General features: G+C 38.3%; 1 protein-coding gene across 9 annotated transcripts in view; it reads right to left on the bottom strand.

Moving 5' to 3' along the window:
- thrb (thyroid hormone receptor beta) overlaps positions 1-13,786 on the bottom strand; it is a 266,903-nt gene that overhangs the window by 12,977 nt on the left and 240,140 nt on the right. For all 9 annotated transcript variants that reach the window (XM_062958089.1, XM_062958091.1, XM_008118958.3 and 6 more), the window contains 4 exons: positions 13,495-13,595; positions 8,085-8,232; positions 4,858-5,063; positions 1,496-1,642 (listed from right to left, as the gene is read on the bottom strand). In XM_062958089.1, the coding sequence (XP_062814159.1) occupies positions 1,496-1,642; positions 4,858-5,063; positions 8,085-8,232; positions 13,495-13,595 (602 nt within the window). The remainder of the gene's footprint in view (positions 1-1,495; positions 1,643-4,857; positions 5,064-8,084; positions 8,233-13,494; positions 13,596-13,786) is intronic.

The raw sequence follows: 13,786 nt of genomic DNA, 5'->3' as shown, positions 1-13,786 counted from the left end.
GATTAATGCATGGGGAGCACGTGAATACTCGCTTGTTTTGTTTTTGTATTATTTTCTCTGCACTGCAAGCTCACTTCTTCTTTCATTTTGATTTTTTGGACACTTTCTTCCACATTCCACCTTAAGTTTTAGATGTCCAGAGATCTACAGAGCCAATGGTGGACATCTTTCTGAGGAAGGAAATATGCTATTCTTGGGAGTGGCTTGGGTGAAGGAAAACAACTAAATACTCATTGCCAATGCCAGAATATGAATGTTTGTGTGCACCTTGGCACTCCTTTGATGCAAGGTAGGACTCTGGAACAGCTTTTTAGGTCTTGGCACGTGGAGTTGAAAAGGAGTCTACCCGTGAGCTAGATATAGTAAGAAAAATGGGGTTGAGGGCTGGAAAGTGTAGAGTGCCCAGTATTTGGCTTCCAGTAGATGGTTGTCCATGAAACAAACCAAATATTCAATTGTCCTTGATTCAGGTATTTGGCCATAAGGGAAGGTAAAAAGGTAGTCAAGGGGAGACACCTGGCTTCAGCTGAGCCCACATCAGGTTGCTCATCTCTGTTGCTCCTTTCCAGGTTCACTGTACTGAATTTTATAGGTTCTAGGTCAATAAAGTGGCTTTTTGTTTAACCTAACTGTCTATGTCTGGTCTCAGTATTCCGTGGTTGGTCATCAAAAATAACTTTATTGCATCACACCAAAACAATACATGAAAGATGGGTTATTCTAGTCTATTTTTATTCTAGGAATATTTCAGTTTTTCCATGGAAACAAAGACAAGCTATGTGAGAGTCATTTTCATATTTTTTATAGCGCAGTCATTAAATTTAGACTAGGATCTGATTAGGTTGAATGCCAGAAACAGCAAGGAAACAGGGAGGGAAAGGTTGTAGTACTGATGGCAGAAGTCAACTAGCCTGGATGCATTTTCATTGAATGTCTGGATTTGGTGAGGGGTATTGGTATGTCCTAAGAATCACAGCATGGGCAATTTCTTACCTCACAATACAAGCAGTTGTGCAAGCCAGTCCTTCCCTAATTCCTTGGCTCCATGGACCTCCAGAGGCCAGAACCTCCATGGATCTCCAGGTAATGGATGGCGTGGAACTAACCAATATTTTTCCACCATTATGTTATGTCCCTCTATAGAAATCTGACAACCTTCATCTGGCTCTCTCTAGAGCTTTTTAGGTGGGTGTAGTGAGCAAAATTGGGGGAAAGCAGTTGAGAAAATTATAAGTGTTAACATTTTAGCATGGGTGCCCATATAACACTATGAATTTATTTTATTGGTCAAACAACTTATGCCATGACTGACTTGAAGTTCCAGTGATTTTAATGTTGCCAATTCTAAGCTTGACTTATTCTGGATCTATCTCAATATGGCTCAAGCTTTTTTTCCTTACTTTAAAGTGTCGTAAGAGAAAGCAAATAGCACATTTCCATTATTATAAAGCTAGCAAATAGCAAGAAAAGTTCAATAAGAAAAAAAAATCCATACCTCACAGAACATAGGCAACTTTTTGGCAAAATCCACCACTCTCGTGATTGCTGGTGTGATAATTTTTGTAAACTGGCTGAAGGCTTCTAAATCTACTTTCCCGCCTTCTGGGGCATTTACTATTGGTGCTTGTCCAATATCCTCTGGCTAACAACAGAAAAGAAAAACACTGTGAGCAAACAGTTTATTTGCAATTGACATGGCGTCTTCTTAAACCTTTCTGGAATGCTGACAGTTTAAATTGATTTAGCTCAACACTACATAGCTGGATTATTTCTGAAAAATCAAAATGTTGCAGGTGAAATTACCTTTTCAAGAGTGCAAAAGAAGCAATTTCATAAAACAAATGTTTAGTATCTGTAAAATTCTGATATGCAAGTCCTCGTTGGCATAGTCAATTAAGTATTTGTTGCTTTTACTTGAAAGTCTAAAACAAGGGTGCCTGTGTGTATGTGCGTGTTGTTTTGCAACCTCCTCCCACTGGGGTCACAACTGGCAATTCTGCACCATTTTCTGTCTCTCATACCTGATTTAATCCCACACAGTCCTCTCTCTCTGTTGTGTTTAGGAAGAGATAACCCTTACTCATGACATGAAATTGCCATTTACACCCTTTCAAGAGTTCAGGGACCACTCTTGATCTGTTCTGAAGCAGTCAAAATGTTTTCTTGAAATCAGAATTTTAGAGGGATAGATGTGAGGATTGTTGTGGAGCCACAAAAATGGACATGGGGATCTATGTGTGATGGGCAAAATATATTTTCCTCTTTGTCCCACCTAGAAATATTTATTCTCTCCTGAAACCAAAATGAAGGAAAGACATTCAGAATTTCCATGTCATAGAAGCAGCCTTCTGTGTGTAGGAACGTCTGTTGATCTATGGTAGGCCCATACGTTTCATCAGGGTTTTTTTTTTGGCAAGGAACACTCAGAGGTGTTTTTGTCAGTGTCTTCCTCTGAAATATAGTTTATAGCACTTGCTGTTTGTTGACCCTGCCTGCTAGTGCAAACCCTATTAGATGGGATCTGAGCTTTAATCATTTTTTTAAAGAAAAGCACAGTTTGTTGTGTATGAACTTCATCAGATGGATGGGAGAAAGTGGGGGAACCATTTTACCCCATTCCCTACTGTCTTTCCCCATATTTTGAGATGGCCAGCCATCCCACGCCCTTTCTGCGGCTTTCCCTGTCCTCTCTCCGTATTCCCCTACTTTCTCCAGTTTGGAGTCGGGATGCACCCGACTCTTGAAGAAAGACTTCATCAGACAATCTTCGGGCTCTGTTTCCATAAGCTTAGGAAACAGAGCACTGCAAAGTCCCACCAAAAGAACCCTTATATCATGTGATGGCCTCCATGGGGCTTCCGTGGGGCTCCGTCTCCTAAGCGCATGGAAACAGAGCCAGAAAACTGTCTGATGAAGTCCTTTGTGTTTGCATTTGTTGGTGTTGATATTTGATTAGAGGATCCTTTAGTCCTCACAAAAAGCTCAGAATAGACAACAGCTATCACTATAGTTGGACTAAACTGACAGATAAAAAAAGGAAAAAGGGTAAGTGTCAGCAGAGCTGACATTTTTTTCAACAACTGATCATTTGATTTTTGGAGATTAACTTGAGTTCAGGAATTCAGGCCACTAGTGGGAACTCTTCTGAAATGCTGGAGAAGTTCATATGATGTGTTAGAATTTCATAAATGGATAAAAATGTCATTACATATTACATTAGGGTTTAATTATCCTAATGGGTTTTCTTTCTTTCTTTTTTAAATCCACAAAGTGGTGACAAGCTTATTAGGTTTATGTTCAACTTTGCTGTTTTGGATCAGCCTTCCTGAATTGCCCCATATGAGAGCTAGAGATTAAGGGGTGATAATCCATCATACTTAGAAGGAGGCTTTTTCTATATCCTCTCCAACTAAGTTTTCTGGCTCCTCCACCCCAATATATCTATTTTTATGTTTTAAAAAAATATTTATTTGAATATACATTTTCAAAATTATAGATTCTTATTCATAAAAGTAACAAGTAGCATTCATGCCCATATGGATGTGGAGACTGGCGAGACTGCTGTCATCAGGATGGGTTATGGATACATTTTTAAAAGAAACTCTCCAAGGTCCTGAACCTCTTTTAGAGATAGAGTGAGTCATCTTGCAGATCTCCTTCAAAATTTGCACTAAAATGTGGATTAGACTGTATATCCAACTAGCACAGGGACCACCAGTCACCACTGTAATGCAGTACCTATTTCAAAAGTTCTCATCCTAATGTGTCCAACTTTAAAAATAACTCAGATGGATATTTGAAGATAGCAACAAAACAGACTGAATTTTCTTTCTTATTGTTTATGATGACTTTTCTGCTTAGACAATATCTAAAAGCAAAACCATATCCATAAATAGCCCTTGGAACATCAAAATGTTTACAGTTGAGGAGAAATTAAAAATCATATTAAGATTATAAGCACTGGTACTCTGTCAAAGGGTGATGAAATTAAATAAAACAAGTATATTGAGGATACATAGAGCTTAGGGAAGTTACTTTCTTGGAACATCTGCTTTCAAAATATTGTAGCAGTGACCATGCTCTGTGTACAATGGACTCTTGATCTCCACTGGGGTTTGATTCCAGAGTCCTCTGCGAGTACCAAAATTCATGGATGCTCAAGCCCATTATATATAATGGCATAGTAAAATGATGTCCCTTATACAAAAGGGCAAAATCAAGATTTTTTCTTCAACATTTTAAAGCCGCAGATGGTGGAATCTCTGGTTGCAGAACCTGTAGACACAGAGGGCTGACTGTGGAGGTCATTGACTCCCAAACTCTGGTTTTAAAGGTCTTTTGGACTTCAACTCCCAGAATATCTGATCATTATCCAAAAAAAGCGGAGGATTCTGGAGTTGAAGATCAAAACACCTGGAGGATGAGAGTTTGGGGATCAGTGGCGTAAATGATGGCTATATGGGACCACTATGTACTTGGAGAGAAAATGATTCACTCCTCTATTGTTGGGAAATAAAATGTGAAGAGAACCGTTACCATATGTTCTGCCTGCAGATATCCCATTTGTAAGAAGGAGGGAGGTTTAATTATATGTTCTGTTTCTATTTAGTTCCCCTTCCTGTAACTACATACTTAAACTGAAGTTAATAATGTTGAATGCCATTTTTTCCAGTTCAGCACTGGACTACACTACCCAGGACCCCTACCCAGCATGATTGTGACTTTCTGGTAGTGGCCAGTGCTGGCTGGAGTATATTGGTCTATTTTTTAAAAAGACCGCTTAGAAATATGGCAAGTAGAAGACAGGAGTTGTAGGCCAATATGGCCAAAGGTAGTTCTGTACAATTGTGAACGTACCAGAAATTTCCTTTTCTGTTTCCAGTGGCTTCCTTGTGCATTGGTGGCCACATGTGCTTCAGTAACAATTTTTATAAGCTCCCACTCTTCATCTGTTGGCTCAGGTTTCATCCCAACTGTTTTCTGCAGCTCTTCCCGACGTCTCTTCTCTCGGTTTTCCTCTATCAATTTCCTTTTTGCTAGCCTCTTGCTGTCATCCAACACCACTAACAAGGAAATGACACATTACAGAAAAATAGATTTGGAAACACTTCTTGGAGCTGGGTAATCTCTTTTGGGGATTAGGGTTATCTATCTTGGGAGCTGGCAGAAAGCGGCTTGACTGACAAGTGCGAAACCTGTAGGTCATTCCTGTGTGTTTGGCAACACATATTTCTGAAATCAAGCAAATGGCCAAATCACTGAAATTGATACGTGCATTACAAATCGGTGATTTCAGCAAATTTTCAGCACAAGCAATTGAACATATTTAAAATTCTCTGTTGAATCAATACAAAGGAAAATAAATTAGGTACTATCACATTACTTCTAGCTGCCATTTCAGCTATTAAGGGTGTACTTAGCTAGATTTCAGATTAATCTTCTATAAGAGGTTGGCAAAATGTAAAAAAAAAAATGGAAGAGGAAAGGGTCACACGTCGGGGTTCCACATGATCCACTTTGCCCATCCCTGACATAACTGCCACCCTTTTCACCTGTTATGCATTATGCTTTCTGCAATAGAAAAGCAAGGGATTACCCTGCCCACTTTTTTTTAAAGAAAGAAGAGGTTCCTATCAATATGGATGTTCTCCACCTGAGCAAGATCCATGGAAAATCTAGGGTTCTGTTCACGTGGAAAGCCTCAATGCAAACAGAAACCTTTCGTTTTCAGATGAGTTGCTATCCATGCAAGAAAAACAATGACTTTTGTGTTCAAGAAAGCACAGTGAGAAGCACCTCAACAGGCCTTGACTGTAAGTGCTAACTTGCCATTAGCTTTGATAAAGACAAGCTAATCAATGACCATCTTCTAGAATCCATAACTACCGCAATAAGCAGGACATGAGAAAAGTGCCACCCTTCCAATAATTGGTAAAGAAAGGTATACTGGAGGCAATAAATAGCCATTATAGCTACAGTTGCTCCTTTACATTTGCAATAAAGCACTTGCAGATTTGATTATTCACAAATTACTGTATTTGCCACTGCTTCTGCCCCTGCTGCTTCCCAATATGCAAGCAAAAAGTTCTCTCTTGGCATTTCTATATCCTTAGATTCGATGCTGGAGGACCTAGAAAGCAAGGCTTTCTCAGGTAAAAAGAAATCCTTAATCCCTGCAAATGTGAAGGAACTACTGTATTAGTCACTGATAGCCTTATTCTTTATGGCAGTGGTTCTCAATCTGTGGCTCCCCCAGGTGTTTTGGCCTACAACTCCCAGAAATCCCAGCCAGTTGTTAGGATTTCTAGGAGTTGAAGGGCAAAACATCGGGGAACCCACAAGTCAAGAACCACTGTTTTATGGAAGGTATGAAACAGTACAACCTATGTTTGAAGTATCCATCATGGCCATGCAGGTCTTGACTATCCTCTTCTGTGCGGCCTGGCAATCTCCTTAAAATTTTCAGGCAAAATACTTTTCTTGGACCAAATTCAATATTTTAAATAGTAAGATCCCATTTGTGGGCCTACTACATGCTGTCTGAGAGTGCTTCCTGCTCTTTCCCAAGTGATCAAAAATGTCCCCTACCATTGGAAAATTAATAAAAAATAATGCATTGTCATTCTGGGTGACAAAAATAGTGACATTGTGTCTATATTGATCTAGACCTCCCGAGGAGCCAAACATCTAACACCATCGCCTTCTGCACTCTTGAACACACCCATTCTTGTCTTATAGGAAAGATGGGTCTGGTAAAAGAAATTTGTATATTCCAAGTTACTTTTTATTTGTTTGTCAAAGATCTAAGTGGACTCTGGTCCAACTTGCTTGCAACCAATTTGCTTGCAACTAACTTGCTTGTAGTTAGTTGGTGAACTTTTTTTTTATTTTTGGATCCCCAGATGTCATTGAACCATGATTCCCATCATTTTTGACTATCCACTATGGGGACTGGAGATAATGGGAATAATAACCCAATACCACTTGTGGCTGTCAGATTGCCTAGTTTATCCATGCCTCACAACCTCTGAGGATGCCTGCCATAGATGTGGGCGAAACGTCAGGAGAGAATACTTCTGGAATATGGCCACACAGCCCGAAAGACATACAACAACCCTGTGATCCCAGCCATGAAAGCCTTCGACAACACATTAAAGAAAAGTTAAAGGAGATTTTAAAGTCAGACATCAAATCCAGAAGTCTTGTTTCTAAATCTCTTGACTAAACAGAACAAACTGCAGACTTCCAGATGTTACTGTATCCCAACTCCCATCAACTGTAGTCATGATGTCTAATGTTGACGAATACAGGAGTTGGGAGTCCAGCATCTGGAGAGCCACATAAAATGACATGGAGAGACGGATCTGGCCTGGCGCCTTGAGTTTGACACATGTTCTGTATACTAAGCCTTCCAGATGCTGTTGGACTCCAATTCCCAGCAGTCTAAGCTAGTGGAGCCAATGGTGAAGACTTCTGGGAAAGTATCGGGAAGACCGCATCATTAATATTCCTGCTTGATATTTTAGGAAGAAATACAAGCACCAGTAGCTTCGAATTTAGAGTCTACTTCTGAGTTGCTAGCATGGAGTTTAATTAAAGTTACTACTGGGGGAAAAATCTCTTGGGGAACTTAAAAGCCAAGTTGATTTAGGGTTAATCTTGCAGCCATATGCTCCGGTTCCTTAGGAATGGAGCAGTGCTCAGTTTCTAGCTAAAAATACAATAAACAACTGCAGGATGACTCATACCACAACAGCATCCAACTTTCTATTCTTCCAAATCTTTAAACTTGATAATTTCCCCCCTTGAAACACCACTCCAAAAAGCTCCCACTCTTGTGAAAGAATTCATTCATCTCCTTAATTTCACATAGAATGGTGATATTAGGACTAGAAGAAAGCCTAGCTGCCGAGAATAAATAGAAAATTAAAGACTTGTGGAAAACATGAGCTGGTTCATAATATCCTACACTCTCAGCCCGCCCGCCAAAGTAAAATGGGAAAAAATACTGGTTATTACCCTGAACTGAAATAAATGAACCCAAATGAAAACAAACAGCATAGTAAGATAAAGAAGATGCTTACAATCGGTTGCCATGCCAACATAGATGCATTTCTTGAAGCGACATTCCTGGCACTGGTTTCTTGTGACTTTGTCTATCACACATTTTCCTTCATATTTACAGGAGTAAGTCGGGTGAAGATTTTTCTGAATTGTTCTTCGGAAAAAACCCTAGGATAAAAAAAATGTCAAAAAAGTAAACCCATCCACTTTCTCTTTGTTAACTATGCAAAACTTTATGGCCTGAAATTTCATTTACTTTATTATCAATACTTTTTTTATTATTGCTTAAAGTAGAGCTACGGAATTAATGGAATTAATAGGAGCCCCTGGTGGTGCAATGGGTTAAACCCCAGACTGCTGACTTGAAGGTTGGGTTGCTGACCTGAAGGCTGCCAATTCAAATCCAACCCGGGGAGAGCGTGAATGAGCTCCCTCTGTCAGCTCCAGCTGTCCATGCAGGGACATGAGAGAAGACTCCCACAAGGATGGTAAAACATCCATCCAGGTGTCCCCTGGGCAACATCCTTGCAGACAGCCATTCTCCCACACCAGAAGCAACTTGCAGTTTCTCAAGTTGCTCCTGACATGAAAAAAATGGAATATATCAGTAACTGGTGACAATTAATTTGATGAGTCTGCTGTACTTAGGACTGCCAATAAGATTCATGCCCATAAAGGAACCTACTATTTTTGTTACAAACAATGATGAGTATGGAATTTCACTTTAGAATGGCAGTTTCATTTTTATAGTCTCTTCTGCTTTGAAACTGAAGTTTAACAAGAAGATTGACAACAAGGCACATATAGATCTAGAAAGTCTGGATTACAGTTTTACCAACAGCAAGATTTAGAGGAATGTTTTGAAATCTTTTCAGTGAGGTGAGGATCTTCAAAGTTAAATCTCAATGTAAAACTTTATTTTATGTTACATCAATATTTTTGTATTTTATCTGGATAATTTATTTACAATGGTATGATACAGATTGAATATCCCTTATCCAAACTGCTTGGATTTGGGATTTTGTTTCTTTTTTCATTCAGATTTTGGAATACCTGTATTTGCATATATGTTTTTCGTGAGATGCCTTGGAGATGGGGCCCAAGTCTAAATACAAAATTCATTTACGTTTCATATACAGCTTATACACATGGTTTGAAAGTAATTTTATAGAATATTTTAGTAATTTTCTGCATGAAACAAAGTTTGTGTGCACTGAACCATCAAAAGCAAAGGTGTTGCTGGGACATTTTCGAATTTTGGTATTCAGGATAACAGCTCATACTATATAGTTTTATTATTTCTTCTTTCTCTTAGAGTTCATATGCACATATATTCTAGATTGCCTGCTTTGATAAGACACACTATTTTGTATTGTTTTACTAGTAAAGCCCAACTGCATTTAATAATAATAATAATAATAATGCAAAATCCAGAATATATCTCATTTGCTGTGTCATACTATGTCTTTGTGTCAATAATAATAATAATAAAAATAATAACAATAATAATATGATACACAACAAGGTCTTGTTTGTTGTGTACTAATCTTGTTGTGTGTCAAATAACAACAACAACAACAACAACAACCAAACTGCAAAGACTCTGGCACAAGCCAGTAAAGGTGGTCCCAGTGGTGATTGGCACACTGGGTGCAGTGTCTAAAAACCTTGGTCAGCACTTGAAAACCATTGGCACTGACAAAATTGGCATCTGTCAGCTGCAAAAGGCTACCCTACTCAGATCTGCAGGCATTATAGCCAATACATCACATAGTTCTATCACCTTGTTGAAGTTGATCAAATATTCTATAAATATATTCTTAATATTTATTTTCTGGTTTATAAACACAACAGTAACTTCAATCAGCGAAAACAATTTAGAATGAGAATTGACAATATGTTTCAGAAGCTGTCTTACAGAAAACAGAAATGAGTCACTTTCCTTGTCTACTGAAAACAAGAGACAAAACACTTAATCAGGATACTTTTGAAATCAATGAGTCTGGATACTAGGAAGTTATTTAACTGTTGGGGATATAGAGCACAGATCTTTTGGGATCATACAGTCGCCACCACACGTTTAATTAGATTTCATACTATAGATTTCATAGAGATTGAATTCTTGGATATTTTGATTGGTGACCTCTTATGAGCACTTCTGCCAACACAATTCAATATATTTCTCACTCAACGCAAACATGTGTAGCCTTTTAACTTGGGATATGAAGAAAACCCAGCACTTTCTTAACTCGTGATGAGGAATAGTGCCTCTACATATGAAGACAATTCTGCTGACAACACTGTTAGGTAGCTTGAGATTTTTACCAAAATAACTCTAAAAATTGAATGCATAAAACACTTTATTGTTATCCCCTGGGAGGGGAATTTTTTTTCCAAAGTTGGCAGTTGTGACATGCTTTCAACACAATTTGATCAATGATCTTAGTTCTGAATATTGAGTTTGGCAGAGGAGGTTCCCAAAACTTTATCCTTCTCTTCAGTCTCCATGGTAGATTTGAATAGAGATTAGAAACTATGGCAATACTTTGCAATCATAAACTACTACCGGTATAGCAATGGACAGGGCAAAAAGAAAAGAGAGGTCCTCTGTGTCTTCTTAATTATATTTTATTCAGCTGAATGCATTTTCATTAAAATCTCTGTTCTTCAAGTAGGACTATTACAAAAATGCATTGTAGTGAGTAGGTTATAATTTACAAAATGTTCTGTTATTCAAGTGGCCTGTTACAAATAATTCTTAAAACATATTGGGCTCAATAGATTATAATTTAGTCCATCTTCCTCTCTGAGCTTCTCTTGTTCCTGCACTTGTGGCATCCCATTTTCTCTCATACGTCGAGCCAAAAGAGCATTTCATTAATCGCTAGGTACATCAGTTAGGGAAATTGCAAAGCTAGGCTCATACTTCAAGGGCTGAACAAAGAGCAGACTGTGATCTCTCTGTACTGTTATATCTTTCTTTATCATATGCTTTCTGGCCTTAAATGGCATATTAGTTTGCACTCTTATTTCCTTCCACATATTGTTAACAGAGCTATACAATGAGCCCTTGGTATCTGCTGGGGTTTGGTTCCAGGAGCCCTTGGATACTGAAATTCGTGGATCCACAAGTCCAGCTACATACAGTGGCATAATAAAATTGTGTCCCTTATATCAAATGGAAAAATCAAGATATGCTTTAGGTTTTTTTTTTTTAAAAAATCAAGCTGTGGATGGTTGAATCTGTGAATACAACATTCACGGATACAGAGGGCCAATTGTATTGGCTTCCATATGCCACAACAGCACCATTACTCCATACTTTTGCAGTCAATGCCTTTTAAACTCCACAGTCCTGGGGTTGACACCATATCTAATTGATGGCCAGGTGAGCTTCACTGGAATGGTAGAGACAGAAAGGCCACCAACACTGCTACTTTTCTCTTGATGGAGAAAAATACAATGACTGCTGTGAACAGGTTGCCATAGCAGACAACTTTCAAAGCATTAAGAAAATTAAGGGAAATGCCTTATGGAATGGCAATGCAACAACTAACGGGAAAGTGTTCCTATGTTTCAGCTGCATAACAAAACCTCAAAACAACCACGACCCCTACTTATATAAATATACAGTAGAGTCTCACTTATCCAAGCTTCACTTATCCAAGGTTCTGTATTATCCAAGGCAGTCTGCCTTTTAGTAGTCATTGTTTTTGTAGTAAATGTTGCAATATTTTGGTGCTAAATTTGTAAATACAGTAATTACTGTTAATGTGGGATTTGTGTATTGATAGTGTTTAAATGCAATTTGTGCCATGCTTGTATTGCAACTGATTGCATCATCCAGAATGTACCATAGTGTGGAAAGAGTTAATTGCCAAGAAGCTATGATGGCCTTGATGTGTGGCTGGAACTTGGGAGTATCCAGACACAAGTGTTTGTGCATAATGATTGCGTCAGTTCAGTTGAGTTCTGTCTGCCTAGAGTTCGAGTCAAGTTCTGTTGGAGAACAGAACAGTCCTGTCGTCTGCAAGTCTGTTTGTGTTGATTACTGCTGCATACAGTAAAACTTTGTAAATAGTTTTACCAACGTCTCTGAGTGTCTCTTTGTTCTGCGCTCCACTGCTTCCATCCAACTACTGCTGCGCTGCAAATACTCTGACAATTACTACATAACATTACTGTGTATTGAACTTTTTTCTGTCAATTTCTTGTAAAACATGATGTTTTGGTGCTTAATTTGTAAAATCATAATGTAATTTTATGTTTAATAGGTTTTTTTTCTTAATCCCTCCTTATTATCCAAGATTTTCACTTATCCAATGTTCTGCCGGCCCGTTTATCTTGGAAAAGTGAGACTCTACTGTATAAACATCTAAAGGGAGTGATAGTTCCACCCCAGGAAACTTTTAAAATACTTCAATTTTGTAATTAATATAACATGGGAGTGGTGGCAAGCAAAACACAATTCCAGTGAACATAGCAGAACTTCCTATGTAAACATGAGAATTTGAGAGGTAGGGGGGAATTTGTCAAATGCACTAAAACAGGTGTCTCCAAACTAAGACCCATGTGCCGAATGCTGCCCTCTAAGGTCATTTACCCGTCTCCCACCCTAATCTTTAGACTTGGGGTTGCTGCAAGTCTGAAATGACTTGAAGGCACACAACAACAATCCAAATTAACTTGACTCTCTCATCAACCAAAAGCAGGCCCACACTTCCCATTGAAATACTGGTAAGTTTATGCTGGTTAAAATTGTTCTTTATTTTAAATATTGTATTGTTCTTTCATGTCTTTTTGCATTACGAATAAGATATGTGCAGTGTGCATAGGAATTCGATCATGTTTTTTTCAAAGTATAGTCCGTCCCGCCAACAGTCTGAGGGAATGTGGCCCGACCCTCAGCATAAAAGTTTGAGGACTCCTGCACTAAAAAGATGTCCCAGACCCAGATAAAAACAAAAACTAGGAAAAATAATTTCTGGTCTTTGTTATGCCGTATTAGTGGGAGGGTTGGACCAGGCCTTCAAAAGCAACAATTTGCAGTTATGGAGGCAATTTCCATTTGATAGCAATTGATAACAATCCTGAGAGCTCTGCAAAATTCTCTTGGAGAATACAATTTCCCCAAATCTGGTCTAGATATCTGTGACTTTGAGTTTCTCATAACAGTTTTCCAATATGCCAAAATAAAAAGCTCTTAGAAGATTTATTAGACTACTAAACACTTTGAAAACTTCTTTTCATTCTACCTTGAAAAAAATGAATTTCTGTTAAAACAAAACAAAACAAAGAGTAGTAGTTATTTTTATCTGTAACAGATGTTATTTCCTAAACAGCCTGTTCCTTTACGTAATACCTAGGATTTGGAAAATGATCTGGCTTATCATTTCCAGCTCCCAACCTTTAGTTCTGGTGATTATTTACCTTGCAGCCTTCACAAGTGATGCAACGATAGTGATACCCAGTGGCTTTGTCACCACAAACCACACACAGCTCGTCCTTGTCTAAGTAACTGGGTATGTACCCTGCAGAGAAAGGAAAGAAGGAAAAAGAGAAAGAAAAAGGGTCAGTGACCAAGAAAAATCAGGGAAATGATACACATAGTTAATGCTTTTAAATGATATCCATTTGTCTAAAAAGCAATTATTTATTCAATATGCAGGAAGTGCATCCAAAGTCCAAAATGGTCTATTAACATTAAGCACTTATATGCTCT

Source organism: Anolis carolinensis, chromosome 6, assembly GCF_035594765.1.
Source record: "Anolis carolinensis isolate JA03-04 chromosome 6, rAnoCar3.1.pri, whole genome shotgun sequence".
In the NCBI taxonomy this organism is placed as follows: Eukaryota; Metazoa; Chordata; class Lepidosauria; order Squamata; family Dactyloidae; genus Anolis; species Anolis carolinensis.
Note: the sequence above shows the minus strand (reverse complement) of the source record. Positions and strands in the feature narration are given on the sequence as shown.